We start from the raw sequence: 12,264 nt of genomic DNA on the forward strand, positions 1-12,264 counted from the left end.
TTGATCCAAACCTGAATGAGTATTTTATGCCGCTTTATTTGCAGAAGCGGTTATTGACCAAGCATAGACAGGATGCTTGATATGATACAGAGTAGCAGGCAGTGATTTCCTTGCCCCAAGAAGCTTAAATTTTAAATGAGGGAATTGCATTTCAGAGAAGCATATAGTCTTTGCACAGATAAGAATAACTAATTTGATTGGTGATGCTCATAATAGTTAAGAAATCAGAACTAGAGATGCAAGTTCAAGCCTTGTTCTGGACTGTTGACAGAGGCTGCTTTCGGTCATCTGTGAGTTCCGCCAAGTAGTGTGAGTTAGATGAAAATATATTTTCCTTGTGTGCCGCTGGCTACAGAGGCTTTCGTCTGTTAATTGCATTTACCAGTTGGGTTCAAGATGGGATCTCGATGCATTTAAAAAGTGAAAAGCTTTATACATGTTTCTCTACGATAGAATGCATTGGGAAGTCTTTTAATACTGAAATGCATGCTATTTGGAGATGGGAGGATACAGATTTACAAGTATAATCGTAGAGAAAGCATGAAAAGTGAGGAGAAAGATGCAAAGTGCAGTGTGGGAGGGTTGCAGGTGGGACCAGGAAATCATGGAGAAATTAGAGCACAGAGAGAGGAGCTAAAGTTTGAAATGAAGGACTAGCAGGAGTGATTGAAGTGATTGAGGGTGAAGTTTGGCATAGAAAGAGGAACAGATATGGGAGAATTCAGCCTGCGTGGAAGAGTAAAGCCTTCCCTGTGTCTGTGCTGAGAAGGAAGTGTGTTACCGACAACTGTTACTGGCAGTGAGAGCTGACAGATAATCTGTCTTCTGCTGCGGTAGGAGAGAAGTTTGCTTTAACCTTAATGATTCTAGGAGTCTCAAATCAAGATGCCTTAACATAATGTAGTCTTACTTTTGTGACATGAATCTGTTAAAACATGGCAAAAATTCGTATGAGTGTGTTACTTCTGACCTTTACTTAATTTTAGGTAAGAGAAGCGTGATAGTGAGCCACGTAGTCTCTGTAGGTAGAGACTGAAAGTCTGATCAACTATAGTGGCTTTTAGAATGGTCACTGGAATGGCTGGCAGGTTAATAAATGTGAGTATGTTCTAATAATTCGTTATTAAAGATAGGTGAGTTGATAGGTGGAAGTTACCTTAAGTGTTTTATAAAGTTGTCTCACTGTGAATCTTGCTGGGCATGTCACAGCGAAAAATAAATAAAACTGAAAAAAAAGCATCAGGCTTCAAACTGACAGAAATTTGTTTGGTATTTTTCAGATCACTTTGAAGAGATGTACAGGGTGACACTTCAGCTTAATCAGACTTACTATGTTATTCCAAAAGGTGAATGTCTGCCCTATTTCAGCTTTAGTGAAATAGCCAAGAAAGGAATTGAGGGTTCCTATAGTGATAATCCAATTATCCGACATGCTTCAGTAGCTAACAAATGGAAGACTATCCATCTCATAATGCATAGTGGCATGAATGCAACTGTTATCTATTTTAATTTTACGTTTCTAAATAAAAATGATGAAGAATTTAAAATGCAGGTAGCTGTTGAAGCTGATACTAGAGAGGAACCAAAACTGAACACAACCTCCACGCAAAAATCCAATGCTGATTATAAAACTCCAACTTCAATACCAGAAGCTGAAATGATATTTGAGGATATTCCTGAAGAAAAACGCTTTCCAAGAATCAGGAAACGACTGAATGGCACGATAGAGAGGCTCCATGAAGAGATAATGCCGTCAGTCAATGTATCTCTCCTTCCTGAAGATGTTCAGCTAGCTCTACAGAACCTGGATTTAAAGCTAATAAATGGAGATATCACTCAGAAAGGGTTTAATCTATCCAAGGCTGCTCTCCTGAGACCTTTTCAATACTTAACTACAGTGAAGAGGATTGTAGGCCTTGAAAAGAAGGGTGTAGGTTATAGTTCAGAAGATCAGAAGAACCGTACCAGTGCGCATAAGCCTTATAAAGATTTAAATGATGGCAAAATAGAAACAAGAATAAAAACAAATGAAGTAGTTTCTTCAAGGCTGGCAGGAACCAATCCCCTTGGTTTGGTTGTGACAATGAACAGAAAGAAATTTGTTTCTAAAATAAGCCCTAAATCTACACTTCCAGCCCAGAGCATGGGAAATAAAAGTGAATCTCAAGAAAAAGTATTGAATACCCTCATATTAAAGGGAACCCAGAAATCAAAAAATAGTGGGAATGTAGAGACTGGAGAAAACACAGAGGGAATGGAAGGAGGAAAAGGACCTGTGCAGATGGATACAAATGTAAGGGAGGGTTTCCTGGGAAGAAAGTTACAGTATTATGCTGGAAGCAACCAAGGCTTTTTGCCATGGGAGAAAAGGAAGTATTTCCAAGACCTTCTTGATGTGAGTATTGTAACTTCGCTGCTTTAATGGAATAGTTGCATATTTTTTGCATCATTATATGAAATCCTGTTAATGTGTGGGGCTTTTTTTTTTTTTTTTTTTTTTTTTTTTTTTTTTTTTGATTTGATTTGAACTGTGTCTTGCCTCTGAGATTTTTGAAAACTTTTTTGAGTTTTGAGTTTTCTTATTTAATTTGGTGGTCTGGACATCTGTTAGCTAGGTGAGAGCTGAATAGCCATTTTCTTTCCCTTTCTACTGGATTTTTAGTCATATTGACTCTTTATTCAGTGTCTGTTGGTATGGTGCCAAAATCCTCAATTGCCAAATACGCAATATAAAGTCCTCAATTATCATTTAGATGCATAGCACTGCAACAGAAAGCTTAATTTTTGTTTCAATTTCCTTTATACAAATTTGTATCCAGTCTGTACCAAAAAAAAAAAAAAAAAAAAAAAAGAAAAACTTAAAAATGTTCATATATATAATGAAGACTATTTGGTGCCTAAAAGCTAAATTGAAAGTCTGTCAACAAAACTGGATATTCAGACCGTGTCAAGAAAACATACAAGAAGCTCCCTCTGCTTCCAGCCAAAGCATTTTGGCAGTTTTGAAAACCCAAGAGAAGATAAGAGACTGATTCAGTTGGTAACAACTGTTCTTCACCCCTTCAAATAGCAAAGGTGATATATTTTAAGTAGATCACCTCTTTCTTTGGGATTGGATTTGTGAATCCTTCATATTCATGGGATTTCAGTTCATCTAATGTGGATGGATAATCAGCAAAGGAGGTCAATATTACAAATATATGATAACTGAAAGTGGCAAATATGTGTTTCTGAGGAAAAATGTTAAGAAAGATCTTTACAGATCAGAGCATAATGATTTTGAGGGGAAAGTTATCTTTTTCTCTCTTTAAAGAAAGAACTAAGGAATTTGAAGAAAAATATTTAAGGGATCTCTTAAAATATTCAGCTGCTGGAAAGAGCTAGCACCTAGCTGAAATGTCAGTTTGCTCATATGTTTAATCCTTTTGATCTATTTGATAACAACTTTGATGTGTACCTGTCCTGCTGCTTAGGAAGAAGAATCATTACTTAAACAGATATCCTACTTCACTGATGGTAAACATTTCGGAAGGCAGCTGAAAGATACCTTTGCTGATTCCCTCCGATACGTAAATAAGCTTTTAAACAGCAAATTTGGATTTACATCTCGGAAAGTCCCTGCTCACATGCCTCACATGATTGACCGCACTGTTATGCAACAGCTACAGGATATGTAAGTATGCCTTTGTTTGAAATTATGTAAAACTATAGGTGATGTAATTCCATCTTTCTGTTATATTTTGAAAAGGGAAATGAAGAATTTCTCACATAATGATAGTTGTGCTAAAATAAGGAGACTTTTGAAGACCTCTTAAAATTTTATGTGACAATTGATTTTTAGGTAAGGAATGTTCTACTTTAACAAACTGAAATACTAAATTAGCTTACTTTTTTTTCTTTTTATCTCTATAGGTTTCCTGAGGAATTTGACAAAACATCATTTCACAAAGTGCGACATTCAGAGGATATGCAGTTTGCTTTTTCATATTTTTACTATCTTATGAGTGCAGTCCAGCCACTGAATATTTCCCAAATCTTTGATGAGGTTGATACAGACCAGTCAGGCATATTGTCTGACAGAGAGATTCGCACATTGGCCACGAGAATCCATGAACTACCCTTAAGTTTGCAGGTATTCTTTCTTTAGCAATGGTTTTTAGGGTTACTTCAGTTGTAAATTCCTAAATAGTTATCATGAAAGGAATCATATCCTTATTCTTTCTTGCATTCTTCCTTTAAGCATTTGCCTATGCTTAAATTTTAACTTGAGAATAGGATATTAATATGTTCTACTTCTTTTGTTTGTGTTGTGTCAACAATTAAGAGTTTTAGCATCATCAGAAAAACAGGTCATTGGCTTCTGAGTTCAAGACAGCAGTTAGTTTGTGTTTGCTAGAAAAGATCTCTACTATAACATAAACAGTAGTAAAAGCCTCTGACAGGAGTGCAGAACATCATGCATAGTAAAAAACAGTGCTTCCCCGAGGAGCTAGATAAAGGAGTGACACAAAGGGTAGAAACGAAGTAACTGTAAATACTGTGACTACATCTAAAGATTCACATTTATTTTTCTGGGAGCCTGCTGAGCAGAGAGATGAAAGTTACAGGACTTAAGCTCTTAAAGAAACAGCTGGTAGAGAAAACTGTACTATTTCTACTTTATAGAGAGGAAGCAGGACACAAACCAATGAAATTGATTTTGTGCAACAAAAACACTTGCCATAGCTAGAATACAGCTGTGCTTTAGTAGTGTATTCTTGGCCTGTACCTTAACTGGAAAATCATTCTTTCTGCCTTTTCTAGTACTTTTTTTTTTGTTGTTACAGAATTTAATATTCTATTTCTGGATTTGGAATTCGTTACTGTCTTGGCATCATCAGTAAAGCTGTGTTCACTTTTGAATAAAAATGACATTTCTTCTACTTAGGCCATGCTTTATCTGGTCCCAGCTCAACTATGCGCTGAGGATTTGCTTTACTTCAAGCATATGGGGAGGCCCATTGACTTTAGCATTTGTTGAATTGTGGTCTGCTGAACTGATAAGTCTGTTTTCATACAGTAATGTGAGAATTCACTGTGTAGATAATGTTTTAAATATATCTGAGCACCCTGAATACAAGGACAAGTTTAGAACTGTCAGTGAGAAAACAGGATTACTTTTTTTTTTCTTTTTGCCCTTCTGATAGGATTTGACAGGTCTAGAACAAATGCTAATAAATTGTTCAAAAGCTCTTCCTGCCAACATCACTCGGATCGATGTCATTCCACCAACTCAGGAAGCATATTATGATCCCAATCTGGTAAGAAACGCTAGTCCTGAAAGATCTTTGGTTTCTTTGGTGAGCACATATTTACTTCACTTGAAAGGGTGTTATGATTTCTAGAAGAAAAGTATTCACAAAAATTGCTACCTGTGTGCACATCAAATAATTTTAAATATAGAACTTTTATAAGCTGCTTCTTAATTTTTAAAGCCAAAAAAATTTTCTTCAAAGCAGGGAAAAACTGAGTTACTGAATATTATTATATAGATTTAAACAGTCAACCTTTTAAAGAAAACTAATTCACGATTGTGAACCAAAATGGTAATGTGTACCAAGAGTCTCTTTACTGATACCTATCTGACTAGAACTTTCTGAAAAGTCTTTACTTGAAATGTATCCCATATATTTAAAACAAACAAACTCGAGGAATGTCTTCAGAACTATCCTTTTTGAAGAACTATCCTAATTTGAAGACTTCTGAGTAACTCCTCTTAACTTCCAGAGATTTAAGACTTAGCGTTAGGTGTTCCAAAAGGATTTAAGGTCTTAATTCCTATTTTGGTGGTTAAATTATCATTGAAATTAGTGGGTGTTTGGGTATCTAGAATCTTCATATCTGACACCAATAACTTAACTACCTTTACAATGAGACTTTAATTCCTGAATCAGTCTATACGTTTAAAAAAAGGTATGCATATACTCTGCTAAATTGATGACCTGTTTTTTTATGGTTTTAAATTAAAGCAGAAAATAATTCTTCAGAATACAGGGCATGAACTGTTGGGTGGTAGAAGACTATTATTTATCTCCAATGCATACCAACCAAAGTGCAGAGATCTATACTGTGTGTAGATGCAGATATACAAACAGCTGACTATTGTCTTAATCTTTTTCCTTTTTTCCTTTTAGTCGCTCTCCTGTCTTATATACTTGTCAGTTTAAGTTGCAAGATTTTAAGAATATTTTCCCCAAAGTCTGAATTCTAGCAAAGTTCTATAGAAAACCATTCTTTCAGCCTGGCTTGAAGAAAAGAAAGCATAGATTTGAGAATTCTGCATATGCTGAGGACATTACATTCTTGCTTCATTTTACGTATCTTGCCTCTTTGACTGTCTTATTTCAGTCTGCAAAATCCTCAGTCAGGCCATATATGCATCTATGAAGTGAAAACTCTGAAGAGCAGTAATAAAGGATGGTTGCCATAAGCATGTTTTAAGTCTTTGTGGCTGGAAACAATGTCAAATTACTTAAATCTTTTTTGGAGAGTCAGTAAAATATTACTGATCTAAACAGTAATGCCTGATGTACTAACGTTATTCTTTTAAGTTAGTTTAAATAGTGACTTAATATTGTTTTTGTTTAGCACAAAAGCCTAATTTATTTTTGCTTCTGTTGTCTGCAGCAGCTAAATTTCTAGCAATGAGTCTGGTGCTGTAGAAATATCCCATGAGAATAGGGATTTGATTTCCCAGAATTGTTTTAACATAGCATAATAAGGATAATAATTTATCAGCTGTCCTGCAGAGCTTGCCTGGCCAGCGTTGCTGCTTAGCATTTAGTAGTCTTTGTCAGAGGAGTGCCAAAGAATTGTCAAGCCAGCTACAATTTGTGAATATTGTATTGAGAATGAAATGTGAAGTTGCAATGTTCTTGCCAAAAACATTCAATATTTTATATAATTCGTAAGATATCTAATGTTATACAGCAGTAGTTTTTGTTCTCAACAGATCATCAAGGAATACTGTTTTTCATTCCAAGAGAGTGTAGGATATGCTGTTCTTTACAGCTACAATATGTTTCCTACAAACTCTGTAATCTTTGAATAAATTATAATGTAAAAAATACGTTTTCTTCCAGCCTCCAGTGACTAAAAACCTAGTTACTAATTGCAAACCTGTGACTGACAGAATTCGTAAGGCATACAAGGACAAAAACAAATATAGGTATGTTATGATACTTCTGTGAAAAGCAATGTTAGCTTTTGCAGAGCAGCAAGAAGATGCGTGCATACCTGACTGAAGGTTGTACTGAATATGTTAAAATAAATCAAGCTAGTATATATTACTAGAAGAGCTAAAAAGAGAGAAATCAAAGTAAAAATACTGAAAATATATGTTTCATTATGCAGAATGATGTTTTGTTTTTATTTTTTATAACTTGCTATTTAGTAGACTAAAGGCTTTCATGTGGCATGTACCTTCTTGGGCCAAATCCTAACTCTGTTGTGTAGCAGTAAAAGCCAGAGTAGCTTCAGACAGCTATATTAATTGACTTACAAAGTGAATAAGAGCAGTATAAAAAGAGCAGTGTAAAAGGTGGAAGGAGGCATTCCTATACGTAGAAGTTGTAATTATGTTTCATTCTCCTTTTATCTGCCTAAAAAAAGAAAAAGTATTACAGCCCAAAATGATTTTCTGCAAGGAGAAGAAGCTACAGGTGGGGAGAGAGGCAGACAAGAAGGGGATTTGAATCTCCTTTTGGAAAGGGCAGAACAAACTATGACCTTGGATTTGCTTGAGTAATTGTATTTTGGTAGATCTGTCTGAGGTGAGGGTTCTCTCGGATCTGTGATCTTTGAAACCTGCAACCGGTTGCGTCTGACTGACACTGCTTGCTGGCACAGAGCCTGAAGCCTTGTCAGCTCTCCATTGCGTCACCAGCAATGCTGGATAGCAGAAAGAGTTGGGGAGTCTCTGAAGCATTCAGCTGCGCCACGAGTGGCTACACAGTCCAGTAAGACTGTAGAGTGAAAGAAGGTCACAGATGCCGCTTATGGCAGCGTTTGGATGTTATTGTGTATTCATTCATAGTACCTCAAGCTGTGCTGTATGCGTTATAAGTAATTCCCTTCTCAGGAGAGTTTGCGCTAGAACTTAAATGCTGACACAAGAGATGAGTTTGACAGATATTGGAGTGTAGGGGCGAAGGATTTGGTGTGCTTAATATGTAAGTTACTGTAAATGAGTTTAAGATATATACTGCTCTTTCATTCTGTTAATCTCTGTATTAAATAGTTGTGTTAATTCCATGAGCTTTGTAAAAGCAATATATTCTCAGATGAGGCTTCAAGGAACAGGCTTTGGATTTTCTTTGATCAAAATAATAAAGGTATTGTAGGTATATGCGGAACATGAAAAATAACTATGACACCTTTTGTAAGGGAGTCAAACTCTTTCAAACCCTTTAAACTGAAAATGTCTTTCAGGGATTGTGTGACACTTCTGCATTTCATATACTTGTTTTGTCTGTAAGTTATTAAGTTGATATGCGAGGAAGGTTTGTATTTGGAATTTAGATTGTAGTTTTGTGTGCAGTTCTATAAATTTATTTTAAGATGTTCTTGCCTTGGTGACTGGAAAGTAAGAATACATTTTTTCATATCTTAAGTGTAATTTTAAGTTGCAGTTGTAAATTGTAGGAATTGTAAATACTATAGTAGGGGTATGTCTACTTTGTAGGTAGGATTCATTATCATTCTTTTGCTGAAACTATTAGCTTATGTGTGTATTAGAATTCCGTTCTTCAGTTTATGGTAAGCTATTAATAAATGTGGCTGTGTGAGAGCCTTAGCTGAAAAAAGTAAGTATAGTGATAGAAATCACATAAAATATAATGATGAAAGTTGGACAGTTAGATGCCTAAGGAAGAAGGTACATTAATACCATAACCTAAGTAAGATTCAATAAATATTTAATTTATAAACGTTATTTTAACAATAAGGTTTGAAATCATGGGAGAAGAGGAAATTGCCTTCAAAATGATCCGCACAAATGTTTCTCATGTAGTTGGTCAGCTAGATGACATACGAAAAAATCCCAGGTATGCTATTTCTTGATCATTATGAAATTTTGATCTTGCTTTAATTTTCTGTTTGAACTGTTTCAAATATTTGTGTATTGAAGAAAAAAATATATATTTTTTTTGCTCTGTGTTCATTCGCTGCATGTTATAGTGCAAGACCAATTTTAACCAAAAATGCTGCTTTTTTTTTTTTTTTTTTTCCTATTTAAGTGAAGTTAAGTGACTGCTAACTCTAGGGATTAATTAATTAAATTATTATCTCCTTTGTATCTTTGAAACCTTATAGAGAAATTTCAGCTGTTGTTAAGGTTTTCATTTCTGGCATCCCAGAGGGCATACATTTTATATTGGAGGTAATTTTATTGTACAGGAAAGAGAGTTTTGATCTACTTACATATAAAATTTAAAATAAAATTTGGAGGTGGATTATGTTGTTACAAAATCATTTTTTATATGCATTATGCTTTCATGATCCGTTACAACAAGACGAAAGGAATTTTAAAAAAATACAGCAATCTTCCATGAGCAAGAGATCCATAAATGGAATTTAGGTGCTCTGTCCTTCTACAATACAGTGGCAAAAGGTTTAGATACCCAGATCTGAGAGAATGCTTAATGGGCTGAGGCTTTCTAGGGACTTTAAAAGAGGTTACCTGTTTTGTGGAGTAATTGTATCCTTAGATGAAGATGGCTTTGAGCATGTTGTCTAGACCATTTTCTCAGGAACCTCGGCAGGCAAGATGAGGAGGGTTAACTGATCTCTGGAATGTAGACTTCGTTTTCCTATTAGGAGCCTCCATGCTATTCTAGACTCAGCTGGAGACTCCATATACATGTCCCTTTGGTTTTGCTCTTCAGGAGCAAGAGTGTTGTATATTTTAGCCCCACATTATGGCTGATTCATGAAGTGAGGTTGAGTCAATTGCTTGGGGGGATGTATTCCTGCATAGCAGAGTGCAGTGCTGTTGTCTCTACATTAACATGTGACTTGATCTGGATTGTGCTTTTGGAATGAATATCCGGACCATTCCCACTTACTATGCTTTTGATTTGCAATGTGGAATATCCTTGGAGCCTGTAAATTGCATTTCTCTCAGAGGAAGCTCCCAGTCTAAGGGACCAGATCAGGGCAGCTAGTCCAGGATAAATTCCCCGAATGCATCCAGTCCTTAGAAACCATCTGCTTTGCAGTGCATGGTATTGATAGAGTAGACATAGTCTGCTAGTTTTTGAAGAGAAAAAGATGTATTTTTTTTGCTCAGGTGTGGCAGTTCAAATGACTGTTTGTCCCCTGCAGGTAATTGTCTAAGGAGTGGTGTAACAATTATGCCAGATTCTCTTCAGACTGAAGGCAAAGTGTAATGGCTTGCGTAGGCAGATTTGCTCGCTCTAGAGAGTTCTGCTTATTTCTGTCTTCACGTAGGAAATCTGAACTTTTCTTTGCTCTTTGAAATGGCACACCACACAATTCAGAATACAGCAGCTGGCCAGAACACATTTCTTTTAAAAAGGTTAGCAATTCCAAGGTATATGTCACCAGCTATGATTTCTCCCCTGGGGAAAAAGTAAGGCTCTTCTATCTCGCAATATAAATAAAGCACATATCTTTCTCGTATGTAGCAAAGGGCATTTTTGTTGTCAGACACCAGCTCAGAGAGGCCAAGGGTGCATAGCTGTTCAGTACACTAGCTGCTGCTTTAGTTGCAACCGTTTTCAATAGCTTTCAACACCTATTTGTTTGTTCTCTGAAAAATAACTCTGTGCAAGAGGCATTATTGGGAGCATGTGGCATGTGGCCACAGTGATTTCACTGTAGGTTCAATCCAGATTGTTATTTTGGGTGATGATTATACAAGCTCATCTTTGAGTGATTCAGGTCATCTTCTGTCCAATTTTTATAGCATTGTCAATAACTTAATCTTGGGATGAAGTTTTGCCTTGCACAATTTTCTGTACTTTTGAGTTTCTCTGAAGATTGCAGCATAAGCAGTAAAATATTAATAATTTACTGTGTCTCCCTGCTACAGTGGAGCCTGTTTTATTACTTAAGATACCTTACTCATGTTAACCTACTTAAAACTTAAATAAACAAAAAATCCCATCTTACTAAAATTGTAAAGCTAACCTTCTCCTCTGCAGTGGGTATCCAGTGGTGGGTGCTGGGATGATGCATATTAGCAGTCAGTAGATGGCAGCATTAAATACAGAAATAGAAGAGATACAAGTGTGGCTTGTCCTTAAATTCCACTGTGATTTGGACTCGGAATTAAAATCCAACTAACTTTAAAATAGTGCAAATATAAGGAAACCTGTTACCTATATCAAACGTATCAATCTGTTTAAAAGGTTGCCATTTGTGTTCTTTGTTTGCCAGTAGCTTTGTTGTATTATTAAATGAAATATTCTAACAAAGACTTCTTATTTTCTAGAAAATTTGTTTGCCTGAATGACAACATTGATCACAATCATAAGGATGCGCAGACAGTGAAAGCAGTGCTTAGGGATTTTTATGAATCAATGTTTCCCATACCTTCCCAATTTGAACTTCCAAGAGAGTATCGGAATCGTTTTCTTCATATGCATGAGCTTCAAGAATGGTATGTTATGCAAATTATCTTCAAAATTCTTCAAGTTACGTATAAACATAGAATATATTATACAAGTCCTATTTCTCCCAGTGTTGTCATACTGGAGTTAAAGGTGAAGGCAACCTAAAAAGATTTGTATGGGCTAAAATTTGAGGTTTGCAGGATCTAGGTTTTACTGTTGCTCTTAAGGTCGTTAAAATTTCATTGATTGGCCCCAACCCATTTCCCCCCAAAACTTTAATTAATTCAGAACATTTTGCTCTATCTTTAAATCAAAAATAAAATATTTTTGCATGTTTATTGCAGAGAGACAAGCAATACAGATTTTGCTACAGTTTTTCAGTAAGTGACATTTTTAAGCTCTCAGCAATTTAATCAGCTGGATAGTTAGCATGGAAAATGTCTTTTTGCCTTTTGCATCTTTAATGTGTGAAGTTGTCGTGTATTTACCTTGTGATCACCATATTATAAATAATATTTTAAGTTCAGAAATCAGGGAAGATGATTTGTGAACACAAGCGAAAGGCTGGCAGGTATATTGATTAAAAATGAGACAAGAAGAGCAGTATGATAATTTTATTGCTGACCAGCAAATTATGAGAAACAGCTGT

The 12,264-nt window shown here is 35.7% G+C and overlaps 1 protein-coding gene across 3 annotated transcripts in view; it reads left to right on the plus strand.

Moving 5' to 3' along the window:
* The window catches only part of GNPTAB (N-acetylglucosamine-1-phosphate transferase subunits alpha and beta), a 47,472-nt gene that overhangs the window by 32,108 nt on the left and 3,100 nt on the right, over nt 1-12,264 (plus strand). The window contains exons 13-19 of one of the 3 annotated variants that reach the window (XM_062589523.1): nt 1,281-2,395; nt 3,474-3,673; nt 3,913-4,132; nt 5,187-5,300; nt 7,122-7,207; nt 8,985-9,083; nt 11,495-11,662. In XM_062589523.1, the coding sequence (XP_062445507.1) occupies nt 1,281-2,395; nt 3,474-3,673; nt 3,913-4,132; nt 5,187-5,300; nt 7,122-7,207; nt 8,985-9,083; nt 11,495-11,662 (2,002 nt within the window). Of the gene's footprint in view, nt 1-1,280; nt 2,396-3,473; nt 3,674-3,912; nt 4,133-5,186; nt 5,301-7,121; nt 7,208-8,984; nt 9,084-11,494; nt 11,663-12,264 lie in introns of those variants that run through there. The other 2 variants (XM_062589532.1, XM_062589539.1) reach the window with 2 other exon arrangements.

Source organism: Rhea pennata, chromosome 1 (assembly GCF_028389875.1).
Source record: "Rhea pennata isolate bPtePen1 chromosome 1, bPtePen1.pri, whole genome shotgun sequence".
NCBI lineage: Eukaryota > Metazoa > Chordata > Aves > Rheiformes > Rheidae > Rhea > Rhea pennata.